Raw genomic sequence first — 22,089 nt, forward strand, 5'->3', positions numbered from 1 at the left:
AGTTAGTATTTGTTGAGCTTTTAGTCTTCCGATTGAATTTGGTCGACAATTAGGTTTGGATGCTTGGATTGTAATTCCGAGAGGTCCATTAGATTTGGTGGATGATTTTAGGCCTAAGTGAAGTCTTTGTTGAATTATCAGAGGCCCCGATCTTGATATATCCTTTTTAGGTGTTATGTTCATTTCTTGTGACTTTCACGAGTTCCGAGTCAATGAGACCTCAAATTCATGTTTTGATGGATCCATTGTGTCAGTAACATCAATTATAGTATGTTTGCATATATGGTCTGTGTGTACAGGGTTCCAAACGAATCGTGATGGTCCATTCAACGATTTTTGTGTTAGTTGAGTTGTGGTGAGGTCTGAGTCTACAATACCTCACGATCGTAATAGGGTGTTCTCTTTTGCGAACTTGGTGATTGTGAGCCACTGATTGCAAAAGCGAGTGAGGTGAGACCCAATACATTTGCGATTGAGAAGGGCCTGTTTACGATCGTGACCTTCGTGGAACTGAAGGTCTGTTCGTGAAAGATATGGCCAAGAATTTTTTCGGGGTTTTCTTTTTTGATATATGATACCATTTTTGCCTGCCATTTTTGGGGTCTTACCCATTTTCTCCCATTTTGAGCTTTGTAAAACCCTTGAATTTGATTTTGAAGATATCTCTTTTGCTAAATCATTTGGTTAAATCTTTGTTACCTTAAAACTTCAATTCTCATTGATTATTTATGGGTTTAAACATCAGAACTTGGTATTTTGATTGGGAAATGGCAAGGTTTTTCAAGAACTTGAGTTCTAAAGCTAAAATGGTGATTGTGAACTGATTTTAACACTTTTTTTTTTCGAAATAGTTTTCACCAATGACTTCCAAATGTCTTGGGTAACATTTTCAAGTAAAGATTTTCGAATTCAAACCTCATTTTCAAAATTGGGTTTTTGAGTTGAGTTGACCCATTTTGCAAAATGTATGATTTGGGTTTTGTTAATTCCTGTATCTTATTGTGATTACTTGATTGAATTAGATTCTGTGGGTTTGGACATTGTTCTGAAAGGGAATGCTCAAGTCTTGGATTGACTTTTGATTGAACTTTAGGCAAGTGATCATCTAAACATTGTAAAACTTTTAGAATGTTGTATTTTCCTTCATTGTGTGTAGTGGGGAGTAATGAGAATGAGGTGATGGGTTCAATTATTCCACTTGATTAATCTTAATGAAATTGATGAAATTCTTTGATAGTATAATTGTGGACTTGAATTGCTTGAGTTGTAGTGTGAAATTGCTTATTTGCGTTGATTTTCTTGTACCATGATGAGACATGTGATGAGTATGCCAAAGGGAAATTGTTCCAACAAGTGATATGACACATAACTGAAGGGAAATGATTCCGGCTAGTGATATGAAATAAAACCGAAGGGAAATAGTTTCGGCTAGTAATATTGTGTCGAAGGGGAATGGTATGGCAAGAGTTTGACTATTATGATGTGAAGCATTTTTACATTTATGACTATGTCACGCCCTAAGCCTACACCCTAGACGTAAGTGAGCTAGAAAACCATTGTTCGTTCCCAAGTGAACCCTTGGCCTGGATCAATACTCAGCAGAGGACTTACTCAAGGAAAATGAATATTCATGATGCAAAAATAACTTTTAAAAAAATAATTTAAACTCAACTCCAATCATCGTTTGAAAATAATTTAACAAGTATTAGTTAAATGCCTCATGGACTCAAAACACTACAAAAACAAAGGAAATAATGATAGACTCCTCGACCCTTTAAACTATCTATGAAGCCTCTACTATTACAGAAGGATTACCGGGACAAGACCCACAACATCCTAACAAGTGAAAGTAAAAGTGGAACCCTCCGGAACCAAGGAGGCTCACCAAAGCTAACTGGAACTACAAATGGTATCAACAGAGCGTCTGTTGATGACCCTGAATACATGTATCTACATCATAAAAATATGCAGGACAAATGACATCAGTACATTGAATGTATGAGCATGTAAGGGGAATTCTAAAGCATAAACATAAGCTTGAACTGATAGAAAAGAAACATACTTACCTCGTTTCATCTCACTCAACTCGACTCAACTCAGGAATACTCAAATCAAAGATACTTAACTTAAAGATACTCAACTCAAGGATACTCAACTCAAAGATACTCAATATATGGAAAACTTTTAAAACAATAGATAATAACTCAATTATATATAAGAATACAATAATAACTCTTATTTGGGATATTCTTTAACTGACAACCATCACTAGGAGCTATGTGATGACACAACGTCTCACCCACGCTTCCAGAACTGTCCTATACCTTTCCGGAGTATAAGACATCCTCAACTAAGTGGATCCACTAAGCTATGCTTAAAAAAGCAATAAGGAATCATCTAAACAGTATGACCCTTTACCCATGTTGGCATACATGGTTTATGAGAACACTGAGTTGTCTGAACTCGTCACCATATCGGTGCTCAATACTACTCCCAATAATATATCTCATGCTCATATGTTTGAAAACATTTTCTCATCCTCAAACTTTGAGATTAATACTCCTAATGGGTTCTCTTAGAGGAGATAGTGCTCAAAACTCCTCATGGACTCATTTGGAAATCAAAGTTTCCTCTGGTCTTAAATGTAAAAAAAATTACTCTTAGGAATACTTAGTTCCCTTATATTCAATTTTGAAACATGAACTCAACTCTTCTCATCCTCATACTCAAGTACACAAGTCTTAAAACATGTTTTAAAAGTTTGCAAAAAGACTTCGCAAAATAGGGTTCATACCGAATTATGAACGTGAATGACTCAATTCAAGGTATTCAATAACCATATATAGAACTCAATACTCGGAACTCAAAACATCCAAAACTCAAGGACTCAATGATAATAATTATCTCAAGAATGTTCGACTCATAGGGTTCATGTTGAATTATGGGCATGACAACTCAACTCAACTCAAGGACCTTCATGTATAAGATATGGTAGTCCAATAATTAGGAATATAATCTCAAAGGGATTAGGAACTCAATACTCAAGAACTCGAAGATACTACTCTTCTCAAGGATACTCAATTTATGGAGTTCATGCGGAGCTTTAGGTATGAATAACTCGACTCAGGGATCTCAATAATAATGTAGACTCATGAATACACTCTTATCATCCTCATACTCACTTACTCGAGTCTTGAAATAAATTATAAGTAATTGTAAAAGACTCCCCGAAAAGACTCAAAGGGACTTTCTCAAACTTTACTCTTAACTCTACCTCAAATTTGAATTATGATTTAAAGGATCATTTTTATGATATCTAGGATTTCTCGATGATTTGATGTAATTTGGATAGTTAAAATCAAGAAGAGAGTGAAGATATGTTTTATAAGAACTCAAATGGAACGAAAGATGGAAAATGAATGGTGGAAGGTGACCTTGGTGCAAGACGCCAACCCTACATAACCTAGAGTTGATTACACGTGCACTGTAGGCATGGCGCGCCAGCCCTCCTGGCGCGTCCCGCCACCTTTTCCCCAGAATGTTATAATAAATTTTTCTTCTTAATTTTTTGCCCTAATTCACCTAGAATTGATTGATTTCTTCAAAACTCTCTTAGATTTGTATATCCAACATAAGTAAATTAAAACCTACTAGAATCTCCTTAAGAACAAACCTAAAACTCAAACCTCTCCTCAAGAAGTCATCAAACTCCACAAATAAAGATTGAAGAACGAAACTTTAGGAAAACTAATAAAGAATTTCAATACACAGATTTCATGGATGAATTTGATAAAGAAACTCATGATTGGAGTAAGGGTGAACTAACACATCACTCTGAAAACTTACATACCTCAAAGAACTTGTTTCTTGGCAAAATCTTGGATGAAAACTTGAAACCTTGAACTTTTTGTCCTCTTGAACCTCCCTCTAAAGCCCTAAATGTTGCGGGGATGAATGAAACTGATTCTAATTAGTTTATACCCAAAATTGGGTGTAATTCACACTAGAATAAGTGGGGGTAAGGAAAATACTAAAATACCCCTCCTTAGTTTGGGTGAAAAGGCCCTATCTAGAGAGCCTGCACTAAAATGGTCTAATCTCCCTCATCCAACTTTGCATTATAGAAAACTCGGTGGCATTGGAAAGAGGACTCAAAGAACTTCGATTTGATACATTATGGGCCACCTAACTCATTATGTGATAAAAGTTATGGTCGTTTGAAGCTGACCCAAAATTTAAAAGAACTTATGAATGACATGAATGAATTTCTTTCCAGTTCTTTTTGGAACTCAAGGTGCTACATCTAGTGACTTTTACATTTAAAGAAAATTTAAATTTCTCAGTAAAAGATTACTCACAACGAAGAATAGTTTGAGTCTTAGCTCAAAGATTTTCGAGCTGTTACATTATCTCCCCCTTGGGATCATTCGTCCTCGAATGACAACTAGAGTTTGTATAGAACAGTGTTACCCTTACTATCTCTCCTGACTCACAACTTGCCTACTGACATAGGCTGAACTGATTTATACTAAGAGTTGGGACTTCTTGTAGCACCTAAGTCAAGAATGGTGTTGTTGTGAACATAGTCACTCTCTCTATGAAGTTACATTATCTGAAACAAAGGAAGTCTGCACTTGAAGTAAGAATAGAATTACTTTACCCGGGGTAATGTGACTGCTAGCTATTAAGCGGAGCAACACTTCTCAACTACACTCTTATTTCCTTATTACCATACCTCATTGGTTGCATGTCACGACCCAACGATACACCCTAGATGTAACATGGCGTATAGGACCCCGAGGGACCACATACAAGCCACTTAGCATTCATAACATAAGAAATAGAAAAAGAGTTAAAGACAACATTTCAAGTCCAAATGTTTTATAAAAGTAAAGAGGAAGTCTAAAAACTTTGTCTTAATAGCCATCTAATATAATAGAATCAAATTAGTCCTAGCCCATACATCATGTCCAAAACTGAAAATAAGAAAGAAACGAAGAAAAATAAAAGTCCGTTCTCAAAGCATGAGGCCTCACCAAAGCTCGAAAACCTCACAATCAACCACTAGCCACGAATATGAGAACCCTGACTATCGGACCGTACATTTGGGGAATTGTAGGCAAGAGTATGTGTTAGTACAAAACAACGTACCAAGTATGATAGCTATGCATAAAATATTTAAATCATGCTAATTCCATGACATGCAATGACAAAGTTAAAAGATGATATAAAAATGTTAGAAAACATATGTCATAAAACATGGTAAATGCAAGCTAACATCATTTACAACCTTTGAACACATGTGAGATACTTCTTGAAGTAACCTTAGTTCATTATTATTGTGGGAAGTAGCCATAACCAACATAGAAATCATGAGAGCTATAACATGATACCCCGGTGTCTTCCATACTGAAAAGGGTTATCCTACTTGCCAAGGTAGAACAATGAACTTATATCTTAAGTGGATCCACTAGATAATGTCTATCTATGCAATCATCCAATAGGGTAACATAGGTAAGGTATAAGGAGATTGCTTCTAGAAACCCGAACTCTACTAACAAGAGAGCTTCCATCTCAATATCCTCTATGTGCTAAGCATAAATCCCATGTAATAGTCATATTCTTAGTTGTTCTTATTATACATGAAAGGGCATGTCATCTTGCCCATCCAAGCTAAGTCATTATCCATGGAAAGGTATCATTCAATAACAAATCAAAACTAGGTTTCATTATGATAGCTCTTTATCTTTTATTATTTAGGTGAGAAGATCTTTCAACCTTAGAATCCTTACTATGTGAGAAAACCTTTCACAATCATACCTTTATGTGTTTATGAGAAATCCTTTCAACAACACAACAACATCATCATTGATACTTCATTCTCAAAGCATCCTTAATCATTTTCATAGATTTCATAAGAACATGCATAATTCCATAATTTATAGTTCAAAACTCACTTTCAATCATCAACATTTAGAAAACATGGGTAACATATGTATTTCACATAATTTGATGTAATTCTGTCAATTCATGCTTGATTTCATAAAACTCTTCTTTCATAATGCACGACCCACATTATATGCTCATAACTTGGAAAAAACATAGGGATTTATGGGTTCATAGGGGAAACATCATAAAAACATAGTATTTCATCAATTCATGCATAAGAAATGATAACTCAATCATTTAAATCAATAATCAAGAGAACCCATGGCAATTGATGAAAACCCAAACTAGATTGGGGATTTCTAACTTTGAAAATAGGAGAATTCGGTAACTCCATGAATGGAAGCAATCGATGAATGAAAACTATCATACCCAAATGCAGAAGGCTTGCCTTGAATAGTGGAATTGGATAATTTCTTTGAAACCCTAGGTTGAACCATTCTTTTTCAAGTTTCTAGAGAGAGAAATATTTTGGAGAGGAAGAACTTGATTTCTTTTGGTGAATTCAAGATAATGACTTGAATGGGTTGAATTTGGGGTTGAAATCACTTATATAAGGGCCCTAGGCATGTGTAAAACGACATAGTATTGTTTTAAAGAAATTTGGAAAAGACCCAACTGTCCTCAAACTTACAGCTGACTTACCCACCATATGCCAGACACCACGAGATGTCAAGGACTTTACAGCATGTTGTGGCAGCCGTGATCCTTGACCAGTGGCTTGGCAAACTTCCCAAAAACCCCACTCACCTCACGATCCTTCCTACGACCAGGCTTGGCTTCTACGAGCCATCAAGTGGCTCGTGTGAATGGCCATTTCTAAGGTAGCTACTGTCTCCCTCACCACGACCATCGCCACGCGCCGTGGTGCCCACTATGAGCCGTCTAGGTGCTCATGGGAAGGGAGCATTTCTTGGCTTGTTATTGTGAGCCACCACGGGCTACACCACACCTCGTGGTCCCCTTCACGACTCATCTAGGATACTTAGCTTGTTACTTACCACTTAATCCCTTACTTAGTCTACTAGATTCCGAGGTGTTAGATCATCTCACCCTTGGGAACATTTGTCCTCTAATGGGATTCTAATCATCTTATGAAAGAAAAGACTTAAGACTATCAACCTATCATGCATGCAATCACAGAATTGCACATATCCAAGGAGGAAATATCAACTCCAAGCTAAAACACACTCAAACATCATAAGGAAGATAAGAACTATACCTAGCACTCAATATGCATGAAATTTCAAGATTTCTCATATACAAGGAGGAAAATTCAATCTCTGAGCTAAAACCATGTTCAATCATCTCATCATGAAGTGTATATGCAACTTATACTCTAATGCACATAAACATGTAGAAATCAATCAAATTGATTCATATTCTCAAAACTTAAACTTTTCATGAACATGCATAATAAGGAAATCATTGAAACATTTAAGATACATGACACCGAACAAAGAGGAGACCATGAGGAACCCATTACCTAAAGCTAGAATATTGGTAGAAGGAAATAGATGAGGATATCGGGATATCTTATCGGCCTCGGTCTCCGAAGAAGCACCCTCAACTAATTAGTTCATTTAATTAATAACGTTTGAAAGAAACTTCATCCAATTCTAAGCATCAATGACCATTAATCAGTATATAAGCCAACTAAATGAGCTGGGGTCGAATCCCATAGGGAGTGGTACGTGTTTCAGATTTAATTGGGAAGTAAGAATGCGGTCAAATCAGTAGTATGAATAAAAATATTATTCAAATCAGAGGGTGACACGAATGTCAAATAGGGGTTTTGGGTTTGACTATCAACTATAAACAGTCACACACAACACGAAATAACAATAAGGAGACGGGGTCTTGGGATGTGATCGATTATTGGCTAATGTAGACATATGGGTAATTGCAACTATTAGAAAATAGCTAGATATTAGTGAGTAGGCTAGGTTATAGTGGAGGTAAATTTTCTCTTGAACAATTTACCCCAAATCAAGTCGATTTCACTCGAACATCAACAAGCATGCAGATAAGAGTAGCCCACACCTTAATCCATTCACTCTCTTGAGATGAATGTGTGGGATTGGGTTTAGGATTCATTCTCTTGAGCTGAACCCAGGTCAACCCAATACCCACAAACCATCAATCAATAATTTTAGTTATAAGACCTCTCTCTCGAGTAAGCCAAAAACACAAAGGTAGAACTGCATTTGCAACTACAATTTTTAAGTTAAACCACAATTAACGATTGAACTCACTTTTAAATTGCATTTAAACTAACAATTAGCAATACCCATAAGCTAAATCAACCCATAATCACATCATCACACCCCAAGAATTGGGGTTTTAGCTAGACATCATAAAAAGATAAAAACCGTTACCAAATTGATTTTCTATCAACTGGGTAAGAGAGATTTCGTCCTTACAATGCTCCAAATTAAAGATTCTCAAAGACCCACTTCAAAATTCCCAAAAGTGAATTTCTTCAGACCTTCAAAGCTAAGGTAAAACTAGAGAAAAATGTCTGTAGATGCTTAAAACTTGATAGTAATTTGTTTTAAAGATTATTTGATACTAAACTAAATGTTCAAAAATGTATTTATAGTCGGCAAAAATATGCTGCAAAAGCTCATTCGGCGAAGTAAGTCGGGCTCACCGAACCACTCGGCGAGCCGCTCTTTGGTCACTTCCATCACCCTTCTGCCTTGGCATTCAACATCCTCATGGTCTGTAACTTTGGGAAATCTAGCAATGCATCGCAGAAATACTCGGTGATCCGTCAACTGCTCATTTTCATCGCCAACTTTGTTCTTTCCTTCAGGGCTTGGCACACTAAAACTTTTGGCGGTATGATGAGCCACTTGGCGACACGCCGAGTGATCTTGGCGATCCTTAGGCTCGCTCATCTTCATTTCTTCAGCCTATTTTGTTCCTTTTTGCCTATTAGTGTCCTTGCTTTGTTCCTCAATCAATATACCTAAAAATCAAGGGTTTTACATCAGTTATTGGTACAAATTAAGCATTTGAGGACACTAAATCTATATAAACAAAGCTCTAAATGAGTCCAACTTGGACTCATCAACACCCCCAACTTAAACTTTTGCTTGTCCTCAAGTAAAACTCAAGTTCAACAGTTCTAAAAGGATGTCTCAAACAGTGCTACGAAAGACTCATTCATAAATGCACACAAAAATACTCAACTTACTCATGTAAGGATCATTTGTGTACTAAAAGATTCAAGTTGTGACTCACCTATCAAAAATGCTCAAGTTCACAATACTTGCATCAAAAGCAAGTTCAAGCTCAACAAAGGTACTCAAATGCCCTCAAAACAAAGATGATTTCATATTCACACACAATTCTTCAACAATTTATAATTATGGAATTACATACAACTCTCTGACTCAAAAAGATGAACATATGCATGACTTCACCCATAGGTTTGCCCTTATTTTCCAATCAACGTACGTTTCGGCTCACTCAAGATCAAAAAGGTCTTTTCAAGGCTTATAATGGGGCTAAGTGTAAAGGTATGGTCATTTAGATGGATTATCGAAAACCCCATTTCTTTTGCAACTTTAACAACTTTATTTCACAACAATTTCATTCTTTTTCTTTTTCTTTCTTGTTTTATTTCTCTTTTTTTATATGGAGCGGTTCCATCTTTTTCAAGATCATGAATAAAGGGGGAATTCTTCACACTTCTTGATTTACCTTATCTTTTCACCACACCCCCAACTTAGGCTTTTGGCTTAAGTTGGCTACTCAAACAAACCACACTTCATGAGGATTATGGGTGAATGGATAAAGAGAGGTCTCAATTGCATCAAGTTCCTTACAAGAAAAGGATAAGGCTCAAAGGGGGTTCAAGCAAAGTTTACACATCTCACAAGGTTGGCCACAAAAGAGGTATATTGTCAAATTGTTTTAGTCTTCAAAATTGCTGCCTAAGATCATTTCAAGAGCTTGCATCACATAGCCAACTGGACCAATGGGGCAAATTTTAGGTGTCATCGTACAAGGTTCACAGTAAGCTCATCACACAAGGCATTGATACCAATATCAAACGAGACTCCACACTTTCGCTAGTGTGCAATGTTCATCACAAGAGACGCCATTAGATAACTAGCTAGTCACAACGAAATGCAAAAAGTCTACATATTGTCTATTCAACTTCATTTGGCCTCATCGTAGCTGCATAATCATTTTTTCCGATTAGTAGCATTATTCAAGTCATCGGTATTGATCATAACCGATACTCAAATTTGCACAAGAACAACCACATTCAAACACAACAAGAGGTGGTAAATTTTTTTAGATAGGTCAAAACCATTTCTATTCAAAACAAGGAGCCATAAGCTCAAACATACACAAAACAATATCAACACACAATTCAAAACACTAAAGCCCAATATATACAAAATATAATCACAAGAGGTAGGTATGGAAATAACTCACCCACCACAAATAAAAATGCAGTTGTCCTCAAATGCAACACAAATAAACAAAAGTCAATAAAAATGACAGAGAGGGAGGTAAAGAAAGGTTATGTCTACAAATACGCTCCATCTGTTGGGGCATCAATGCCCGGTGCAACACTCTGATCCTGGGCATCAATGTCTGGTGTAACATTAACACTGGCTCCACTAGAGCCTGCCATGGACATCTCTGCCAGTGATGTCTGAATGACCGACTGTATAATCGTCTCCTCTAGATCCGGTAGGTCTCCATAGATGGTCGCCTCCTGAGCATCCAGCTTCTCCTCATTTGTCTAAGCCTCTAACTCATTATCTACCACATCATCCATAGACACATCTCCTGTGGTGGCCGAAGGCATCTCAGAATTGACCAGAGCATCTCGATCCTCAGCTGACTCAAAGAGGGAAGTGAAGTCTGTGGACTTTAGATAGTCCACATCCTTTCTCAAATCTGCAACCTTGGCTTTCAAAGTCGTCACCTCTGAAGTAACTCCCTTTCGACTCTCACAAGTCTCTACTCTCACTGTGAGAGCATCAATAGATGTCTGGAGGGGTGTCAATGCAACTGAGATGGCTCGCTCAATAATCCAAGGCACCTCGGCCTTTAGCCGGGTAGCTCACAGATCGACAAAATGGACTAGATGCCCCATCTTGAGGAGCATGGTCTGGGTGATCTTGGTAGGTTGGGGAGCAGAAAAAGAACTAGGAACCTGAGAGGAAGTGGAAGCGGGTGTACCTGAAGGTGCGGAGGCTGGAGTTGGCAAAGATGCCTCTGCATGTATAGAATCAACATCAACCTCCGGGGATGCATCCACTGGAGCCGCTCTCCTCCTATATGCCTCCCCTCGAGTTTACAAAGACTCTATGCACCGAATATCTGTTGTAGATATGGGGGTAAAATCTATGTCCCTATTCTCATCACGAGGAACTCCAGCTCGTCGGCATAGCTATGTAATCAGGACCGGGAAGGAAAGGGATGTCTGGTGCTATTTGGCCGTCATGGACATCTCCTGCTCAATGATGAGTCCCAAGTTGAGCCACTTGTGTGCGATGATGGATCCTAGATAGGCTGCCTTGGGGTGGCGGAGGATGGACTCATTCTGTTAGGGCATTATAGAGTTGTTGATGAATCCAAACCAGTACCATGCAACTACATTCAAATCCTTCTTCTCGATCACAGCTCCTAACTCAATCCACCTCGGGGTGGTGTAAGAAATCAGGGGAGCAAGCCAGCCCTTCAGATCATCCAGGGCTTGTACCATAGCTATCCCCTCATACTCACTCTCAAACCCAGTGGCTCTTTCTAGTACGACATTGATGTGATTGCTGCTGCACACAACTTCTTTCCCTTAGACCACTACAGACTTCACTAGTCTGAAGGCATTGGCCTTATTCTTCCCCTGGAAACTAGCTCACATACGCACCGTAGAACTCATGAACCCAGGTGGGGGTATACGGGCCTCGGGGCCTGGTGAAGATGTCAAAGCGTTGGTAGTGGAGTGTGTCCATCATCCTAGAATATCTGCCTACTAGGCCCTCTGTGGAAAGCAGATTTTCCTCGAGAATTAACCTCAATCCCTCGGCCTTTAATCTGTTGAGTAGCTGGGGAGGAGGACCCTGAATTGGTGGTGCTGAAACCACCGTCTATGCCAAAGCTAGCACTGTATCAACAACAGATGAGGTAGACTCCGTGGCCCTAGACGAACCTTTACGAACTCTGGAATGAATCTCAACTTGCCGAGATTGAGAAGGTTGGTCATCCTCAGGCTCAGACAATGCAGCCTAGGAATCAAAGGACTCCCCGTCACTATCGGAGTTGTACTCCAGTATCTCAGCTGTGGGCACTTTGCCCTTCCCTTTGCCTCCTTTTGGAGGTGCTTGTTTGCCCTTTTTAGAAGGAGTAGTTGCTCTGTCATTGATAACAATTCCCCTTGCTCTTTTTCGGGGCGGCATACCACTATCGCTCAAGTTGGTCCAAGCCATATCTAGAATATACATTAAAAAAACGTTAGAAACAATCTAAGAAAAGTTACAGAAATCAAGTTGAAGATAAACTCGCCAAACCGATCGGCGAGTCGCCAAGTCACTTAGGCGAGCCATATCGGGCTCGCCAAAGGGACTGGCTCAAAAAATTTCTAGAAAAATAGCCTTTCGGCTATAGGAAGGGCCATTCAGCGAATCACAAACACCACTCAGCGAGCTCAGAGTAGCCCGCCAAAAGTTACAGTATGTTTTAGGGATCAGGGGCGCAAAAAGGGCGATCAAGGTAGACGTTCGGCAAGTCACCGAGTGAACTCGGCGAGCTCAAGCTTCTCGCCGAAAGATACATAACCAAATCCAACAAAAAGCATGATTTTAAAGGCGATCTAGGGGGACTTCGGTGAGCTCAACCCAGCTTGCCAAACTTCCCAACGTGTTAATTTTCAACCCCAACTCCTAAAATCAAACCTGCAGCCCCCGAACAAAAACCAAAAAACATACAAACTTAATTAAACCCAGACCCATATGATCCATGCCACCGAGGTACTCAGACTTCCCCTAGTTTGGCCAAGATTGGCCATTTGACGACTTAAGACCCTAAAAATGACGTCAAACACTCCATCATTGGAAAAATCACATTATTTAGAACAATTTGGGTTACTCAGACTTCACCCAACTAGACCCAACAAAAATTTAACGCAACCCACAAATTTATGATCAATTTAAAAGCACGAAATTTGGAAAATCAACCATTTAGACAATTTTAGCACAATTACAAGAATACGAAAGGCAACTAGCACACATTATGATTTCAGAGAGACCCAACACACATCAATAAAAATTAAACAATTGCATTTGAGTTTAACCACTATTTAAGACTTTGAGGTTTGGAAAAACCAACCTTTAATACCAAATTAGGATTTTGTAATGCTAGGCAGGAAAGAATTCCAACTCTGAACACAAGATCCATGACCAAAAAGCGATAAAATGCAAGAATAAAGAAAAACTAAAGTGCGGGTGTGATTGTTTGAATTTAAAAGTGAGGAAATGTGAAAGAGTTTGAGATTTTAAACCTTTGGCCTTTTAAAAATCGTCCAATTCGTGGCCCTTTAGCGATATTAGTAGTCTTCGTAAACCCACTCGGACACACAGCAGGTGGTGAGTTCTTGTTTCGCATTCTCCCTCACATTACTTGTAGCATAAGCTCTTCGAGTAGCCATATCTTTTAGATAATCAGATAAGGATTATGAGAGAGACCTTATAGAGTTGAACTCTATCGCACGACTTGAGAGTAATGAAAAAAGTGAAATTTCATAATCATCTTGTTGCCTCTCATTCATAAATATGGCGCGCTTCATGATATAACATGAGTTTATGGTATTTTTGTTGCATTTCACTTGAATTTTTTTATAAGATATGATAGTGTTTTAATGTAATTTTTTCAGGAAATAGGTTTGGAGCGGTTGAGTGAAAAAAGAGCTAAAAAGGCAGAAGTAGCAGTTGACAAAGTCTAACCACGGACCATCATCCAGTTGACAGGCCATAGGTGGAGAGCTGTAGATGTGAGTTCAAGGAAATCTAACCAAGTGTGGAATCGTGGAGGCAAATGATGCCCCGTAGTTTGAGTGACGAACCATCGATTGATGGCTGTCGTTTGATTCAGAGAGTTGAAGTTCAAGTAGTTGAACCACGGAAGAACAAGACGGACCGTAGTCTAATCAATGGACCGTAGATGCCAACCGTCGTTTGAAGGTCTTTAATTTTTGGCCAACTGCTGACCCACGGAGGTGAACCACGAACCGTAGGTTTATCAACAGTCCGTCGTTCATGTCATCGATCGAAACTACGTCTAGACCAAAATTTTGTTATTTCATTTTCCTACTTATTTTAGGATTTTGCTACAATAAATATGGGTTGTAATTTACGTTTTTCGGAGTTACTCCCTATTGGAGATTATTGTTTTTGGCTTTTAGGATTATTTTGCAAGTACTTTAGCAATTTAAGTCTTGAAGTTTGTTTTATGCAATTTGCTTTTGGTTTTCAATTGAAGATTACAATATTCATCTATTGTGATTGTAAGTTCATGATTCATCTTAGTAACTCAAATATGAATTGTGAATTCTAAAGCATGAGTAGCTAAATCCACAACTAGGGTTATGGGAACCATGAGCAATTAAGAATGTATGACTAATAGCTAAGTAATTTGAGAATAGTGTGAGCATGTATTGTTGATCCTTTCACTTAGAATGCTTTCTAGTGATGCGCAACGTTAGAACTCATCTCATTATGTAATTGCCTGACCTTAATCATTGTGATGCGAGGGCTAATCGGATTAAAGGTAAGGGTTAATAAAGAGCACACCCGTAAATGGATCAAGTTGAGTGGTGAAATTCCCTATTTAAAAGACTAATCACTTAGGGATACCTAATTTATCAACCTTGCATGTTAACACTAGGATCGAGTTACTATTATTAGGAATATTGTGTTAAGAGCTTGTGGGGAACACTTATACCCTAGTTTTCATCTCATATTGATATCTCAAATTGCAAGTACTGCTTACTTGTTACTTAGTGATACAAACCAACCAAATTTTATTTTTAGTTACAAATATCCCCCCCCCCCTTTTGTTACATTTCTCGAAAACTATTTGACTAAACGTAGATAATTGTCACTTAGACTATGTCTGAACAATATTCCTCACGGGATCGACCCTAACCTGAGAGTTAGGTTCTTTATTTGACAACGACTACTTATACTTCTTCCGGGAGGTGTAATTTGGGGGTATCAAATTTAGGCACCGCTGCCCGAGAGTACGACTTTTAGATTAGACTATCTTTATTATTGAACCTTAGTCAAGTTTTTCCTAATTTTACATTTTGTTTTACTTTTGCTTTCTATAGGTTGATACTCTAGTGTATGCCAAGTACACAGAGTCAAAGTAATCCCTTGACCCCCTATGATCCGAAGCTATAAAGAACTTTGAGAAGAATGGCTGGAAGAGGCTTAAAGCTGAAACGACCCAATGATCCAAGTGGAGAGGGTCAAGGGGATGGAGCTAGTTTGCAACCTCCTAGAGTTGTGAATGTGCTTGCTCACGTTTAGAGTGGTCATCTAATAAAAAATGCAGAAAAGGGTGTAAAACTAGCCAATACCGAGAGTTCGTGATAACTACAGTGTTGACTATGACTCGTGGAGTCAATCGGTGCTATTATTCTCCCTTCACTACTCAGGGACATTCTTTTGTGGTGGCCAATAACCTTATGGAAATGCTTACATCAACAGGGTTGTTTACTGGGCTACCTTTGGAAGATCCATATGCTACATGACTAAATTCAAGAGTGTATGTATGAGTAGTGTGGGATGACCAAACTTAGACAGGGACATAATAGGCTTGAGAGTATTCCCACTCTCGTTGACAGGAGATCCTACTATGTGGTTTTCTGATATGCCATAAAATTCAATATATACATGGGACCACTTGCACAAGCTGTTCATGGTGATATATTTTCTAGTGTCCAAGTAGTTGAATTTCAATGATAAACTAAATAACTTCATGGGATAGCCCGGAGAGTCGGTAAGTAGTTTGTGGGAAAGATTCACTAGATATATGAGGAGTGTGACAAACCACCGCATATATGATAAGTCACTGAAAGAGTACATATATAAAGGATAGGATGACAATGGAAAGGTTGTGCTAGATACTATCGCGGGAGGATCTTATGGGGAATGCACCTTTGAGGAGATTGTTGAGAAACTTGAGAGGATCTCCAAGAACATTAATGCATGGAAAACTAGAAAGGCAAATATTGGTAGAATACTTTTGCGGTCCAAACTGCACCAAGTTAATCAAATGATGATATTCATGAAAAGATGGTCAAAATGAGAACAAATATTTTCTTGGTATTAAAGCATGTGAGTGGAAGTGCAGAGAAAGTGAATGTTGTGAACTTCCAACCTAGAGCACCGCTGGTTGATGAGTATTATTATGAGGAAGATGCGAATTTGGTAAATGATCATACAGAGGGTTTTCGGACTAACGCCCAAGGGATCCAACTCAGAAAATTGGCGCCAACGCAAGGGAAAGAAGGTCGGAACTATGACAACTACAATCATGATGGGAACTATGTCCGTGATAAGAACTTCAATTGTGACAACAACTATAATCGGAATAGTTATGGAAACAGGAATGTGAAGAGTTGGCCCTATGTTCCACCTGGTAATAGAGAGGCTGGATCAAGCATGACTCGCATTGAAGATATCATGCAGAAGATGATGAAGATATTCGATACTACTAATGACACTCCGAAGGAGAAGCGAAGTGACTTATCTGGTATCGGTCAAAAAGTGGAGGCCCATGAAGTATCAATTAAGCAACTTGAGCAGTAGGTTGGTAGGTTGTGAACCCAAGATAGCCAGGAACACTTCCTAGAAACACCATCTAGAATCTGAAAAATGATGGTCATTGCATGGCAGTCACTACTCGCGGAGGAAAACAGACGATAAAACCCCATGCCAATTGAGGTGGAAAGTATAACTGAGAATGGTGAGCATGAAGTTGAGGTTTCTGAGGAGCCGAAAGTTAATGCATAAAAGGAAGCTGAGGTGACAAAAAAAGTTATTCCCATGCCTAGACCTCCACCTCCCTTCCCACAAAGGTTGGTGAAAAAGTCTAAAGAGGGAAAATATCCCAGGTTCATAGTTATGTCGGAGCAACTGTCCATAAATGTCCCGTTGATAGAAGCTTTAGAATAAATGCCTTGGTATGTGATGTTCATAAAAGTCTTGGTGACCAAAAAGAGGGTTGTCAGTTTTGCGAGTGAAGAAAAGTTCCAACATTGTAGTGCCATTGCTACTACGTCACTTGTGTAGAAGAAAGAGGATCCTGGAGCTTTCAAAATTCCTTGTACTATTGGTATATTGCACTTTGTGAAGGCCTTATGTGAATTGGGTTCTAGAATTAACTTGATTCCTTTGCTGATCTATAAAAAGTTGGGTTTAGGAGCTCCCAAGCCAAGTGCGATGCGTTTACTTATGGCTGATAGAACTGTGAAGAGACCTATTGGAGTTCTCCAATCTGTTCTTGTGAAAGTTGAGTCATTCATCTTTTCGGCGGACTTTGTGATACTGGATTGAGAGGTTTATTTTGAGGTCCCCATCATCTTAGGGAGACCATTTCTTGCTACTCCGCGTGCATTGGTCGATATGGAGAGAGGAAAAATGAAGTTTCTACTGAACAATGAAGAGGTAACTTTAATATCTGTCGTTCTATAAAGCATGAAAGCGATCCTAAGTTAGTATCGGTAGTAAATCATATTGTTGAGCAAGAGCCCGAAGTATCTATTGAAGAGAGGTTGGGTGTTGAGGCACTAGCAGCTGTGATGATGAATTTTGACAGTGATGGTATTGATGGCTATGATGAGCTAGTTGCTGCACTTGAGGGGGTTCAGTTTTGTTACAAACCAAAGCAATTGGAATTAGACATGAAGAATGAAGACACCCCGCTAGCAAAACCATCCGTTGATGAGCCTCCAAAATTAGAAGTTAAGGTTCTTCCATCCCACTTGCGGTATGTATTCATGGGAAAAATATAACAATTTACCTGTTATTATTGTAGCTAACTTGAGTGAAGGTCAAATAGAGGCTTTGATATCGGTATTGAAGCGGTTTAAAAGGGCTATATGATAGACTATTGCAAACATTATTGGGATCCCACCGGGTATCTGTTCCCACAAAATTCAACACATCCTGGACAGCAAGCCAAGTATTGAGCATCAATGAAGATTGAATCCCCCAATGCAAGAAGTTGTGAAGAAGGACATCATTAATTGGTAAGATGCTGGAGTTATATATCCTATTGCTGACAGTAGTTGGGTCTGTCCAGTGCAATGCATGTCAATAAAAGGAGGAATCACTCTGGTTCCCAATTCTAAGAATGAGATTGTTCCAATGAGGCCGGTAACTAGTTGGAGAGTGTGTATGGATTATCACAAGTTGAATGTATGGACTGAGAAATACCACTTCTCATTGTCGTTCATGGACTAAATGCTAGACGTCTTACTGGAAAGGGTTGATATTATTTTCTAAATGTGTATTCAGGCTATAATCAATTCTTTATAGCTCCGGTGGACCAATAGAATACTACTTTCACTTGTCCTTATGGAATTTCTGCGTTCAAGAGAATGCCATTTGGGTTATGTAATGCTCCGACAACCTCCCAGTGTTGCATGATGTCGATATTTTCTGATATGGTAGAGGACATAATAGAGGTATTTATGGGTGATTTCTCTGTAGTTGGTGATTCGTTTGATGACCGTTTGAATCATTTGGCTGAGCTGCTAAAACGGTGTGAAAAGTGCAATCTTGTGCTCAACTTGAAAAAATGCCACTTCATGGTGAAATAGGGTATAGTGTTGGGGCATCGGATTTCACATAGAGGAATTGAGGTTGATCGATCTAAAGTTGATGTGATAAAAAAAATTGCACCACCCATATCTCTAAAGGGTGTAAGGAGTTTTCTTGGATATGCATGTTTCTACAAGAGGTTCATAAAGGATTCCTCTAAAATTGCATACCCATTTTTCAAGCTACTCGAGAAGGAGTCTAAGTTTGAGTTTGATGATGCTTGTCTTAGAGCATTAGGGGAGTTGAAAAAGAAATTGGTTTATGCATCTGCCATTATTTCACCGGATTGGGGACAACCATTTGAAGTGATGTGTGATGCAAGTGGGGTAGCACTTGGTGTAGTATTACGGTAGAGGCGAGAGAAAATTCTTCATCCTAGTTACTATGGGAGCAAGGCTTTGAATATTGCTCAAAAGAACTATACTGTGACTAAACAGGAACTACTTTCTATGGTTTTGCATTTAAGAAGTTTATATCCTATTTGCTTGGCACTAAATTTATTGTGCATACTGATCATTCTATATAGAGGTATCTTATGGATAAGAAGGATGGAAAACTGAGATTTGATTAGATGGGTACAATTGTTGCAAGAGTTTGACTTTCACGTGAAAGATAGTAAAGGAACAAAAAATCAGGTTGCCGATCACTTTTACAGAATAGAGGAGGAAGCTATGATCAAGCTTGATGATGGAGTTGACATTAATAATGCATTCCCTGATGAACAGGTCTTGGATCCTTCTATTGATCTGATTCCTTGGTTCGCTGACTTTGCTAATTATTTGGCAAGTGAGTTGGTGCCGTGGATTTGTCATTCCACCAAAGGAGAAAGTTCATGTCTGATGTGGAGAAATTCTTTTGGGAAGAACCTTACGTGTTCCATATTTGTGTTGATGGGATTATTCGCTGTTGTGTGCTTGAGGTTGAGATGATGAGTATACTAGAGGCATGTAATTCATCGCCTGGCGGTTGGCACCATAGTGTTGTTCGGACTACATATAAGATTCTGTAGTGTGGGTATTACTGGCCTACCATCCACAAAGATGCTCATGATCTCTCCAAGTCTTGTGATCGTTGTCAATGAGAAGGAGGGATTTCAATGAAGCAAGAACTACCGATGAACCCGATATTGGTGATTGAACTTTTTGATGTTTGGGATCTTGACTTCATGGGTTCGTTTGTGAGTTCGAATGGGATGAAGTATATTCTTGTAACAGTTAACTATGTATCTAAATGGGTGGAAGCAATTGCGCTTTCAAACAATGAAGGAAATAGTATCACTATAATCTTGAAAAAAACTATCTTCTCCAGATTTGGTACACCAAGGGAAATTAACAGCGATAGAGGTTCTCACTTTTTTAATAAGTTGTTCAAGGTGTTTCTTGAGAAGTATGGTGTTCTCCGAAACATAGCAACTCCTTTTCATCCGCAGTCGAGTGGGAAAGTTGAAGTGTCAAATTGAGAGATAAAGCAAATCCTTGCGAAGATTGTGAATGGCAATAAAACTGATTGGTCAAGAAGGCTTGATGATAATCTATGGGCTTATCGCACTGCATTTAAAACTCCCATAGGTATGTCCCTTTACAAACTTGTATATGGGAAGTCTTGTCATTTGCCGATAGAGCTACAACACAAAGAGATGTGGGCACTTAAGAAGCTAAATTTGGATTGGGGCGCCACATCAAGTCAAAGAATGAATGAGCTGAACGAGCTCGATGAGTTTTGCCTGAAAGAATATGAATGTTCAGCCTTGTACAAGGAGAATATGAAGAAGTACCATGATAAAAAAATCGACAAGCGTGAACTTTCTCCTGATGATCTGGTGCTATTATTTAACTCAAGGTTGCGCTTATTTCCTGGCAAACTCAAGTCCAAGTGGACTGGGCCATTCAAAGTAACTAAAGTATTTCCCCACAGAGCTGTTGAACTTGAAAACAAGGAAGGAATGAGGTTCAAGGTGAACGGTCAGCAGATAAAGATCTACTTGGGGCAATATGAGAGTGTCAATAAGATGATAGAGATATGGGATCTTGATGAAGTCTGAGTAATCAAAGGGTCTGCGTCGTGCCGTGACGTTAAATCAAGCACTACTTGTGAGGCAACCCAAGATGTAAAAGTCAAGCCAACGATAGGAGTTTTCTCTTCTATGTATTTAAGATTTTCTAAATTTTGATATTTTTGATAGATGTTTTTTAATTAGAGTCTTAGTGTTGGCTAGATGAGGATAAAATAGGGTCCGTGTCCAAATAGAGTCCAAAAAATGTAAAAAGGAAGGCATATTGTTTGCTACGTGTGCAGGAATAAAATTTGCAAAAAATAGTGATAAATGCACTGGTATACGGGTCCCATCGGATCGTCGTTCAATTGACGGTCCATCGTTCAATCGACAGATTGTGAATGGCATCATGTTTTCTAAAATTAACTAAGTGTTAGGGAGAACCACGGAACCCATCGACGAACGGTCAATTGAACAACAGACCATCGATGGGGTTTCATTGATCCAACCTAGGGCTAAAAGTCGACCCGACCTGGACCGCCCTTTCAATAAAACTCTTCATTTAAACATTCCCCCTTTCCCTCTTTCTTCCCCAACAATTACAACTCTCCAAATAACCACACCTACACATTTCCAATCCCCCATTTCACCAAATCGCTCCCCTAATTACTCCATTTTCATTCCCTAAATCTCCCAGATTCCATTCCAGTTCCTTCTTCCTACTCTCTCCCAATTTTTTTTCTTCATTCTCCCTCTCTATCACAACTAGTATGGTCTGGGTTCGGTGTCAAGGTTAGAATAAAGTACAAATGAATCGCCGCAAAACAAACTCACCAAGTTTGAATTACTTGTAAGGTAACCAATTACATTAACTTTGAACCTATCATTGTTTAAATTGAATCAAAAAGTTGAGCTTGACCTTGGGAACATATTGCTTACTTAAATCTATGAAATTGGTTCTAATGTACCCTTGGAACGATGGTATTGTGAGTGTGTTGCTTAATAAAATAGAATCATGGGATTTGTATGTCTAGTTGAAGTTCTTGGCTTAGGGTTTCATTATCTTAGTGTTACAAAGAATAAATTGCATGATTGAGGCCTTGGGTATGATAGATTACCAAATAAATGTGTTGAAATAAATGTTCTAGATGTTGTAAAGTAGTATAATGCGTAGATGTTTTGTGCATGTTGCTAAGTAAATCACTGATGCAAGAGCACTGATCGACGACCTCGATCCACAAATCGTGAGTCAAACGACGGACCGTCGATTGAGGTCCATCGTTCAAAGTACCA

The 22,089-nt window shown here is 38.7% G+C and overlaps 1 protein-coding gene across 1 annotated transcript; it reads left to right on the forward strand.

The window, feature by feature from the left end:
* Nucleotides 1–20,439: 20,439 nt before the first annotated feature.
* Nucleotides 20,440–20,844, forward strand: LOC125877436 (uncharacterized). The gene has a single exon (XM_049558729.1). The coding sequence runs from the start codon at nt 20,440–20,442 to the stop codon at nt 20,842–20,844; it is 405 nt and encodes a 134-aa protein (XP_049414686.1).
* The last annotated feature ends 1,245 nt before the right edge of the window (nt 20,845–22,089 follow it).

Source organism: Solanum stenotomum, chromosome 9 (genome assembly GCF_019186545.1).
Source record: "Solanum stenotomum isolate F172 chromosome 9, ASM1918654v1, whole genome shotgun sequence".
NCBI lineage: Eukaryota > Viridiplantae > Streptophyta > Magnoliopsida > Solanales > Solanaceae > Solanum > Solanum stenotomum.

What these genes read in the sequence shown, in the direction of transcription:
- LOC125877436 (XM_049558729.1), top strand. Translation starts at nt 20,440, where the DNA reads ATGTGGGCACTTAAGAAGCTAAATTTGGATTGGGGCGCCACATCAAGT.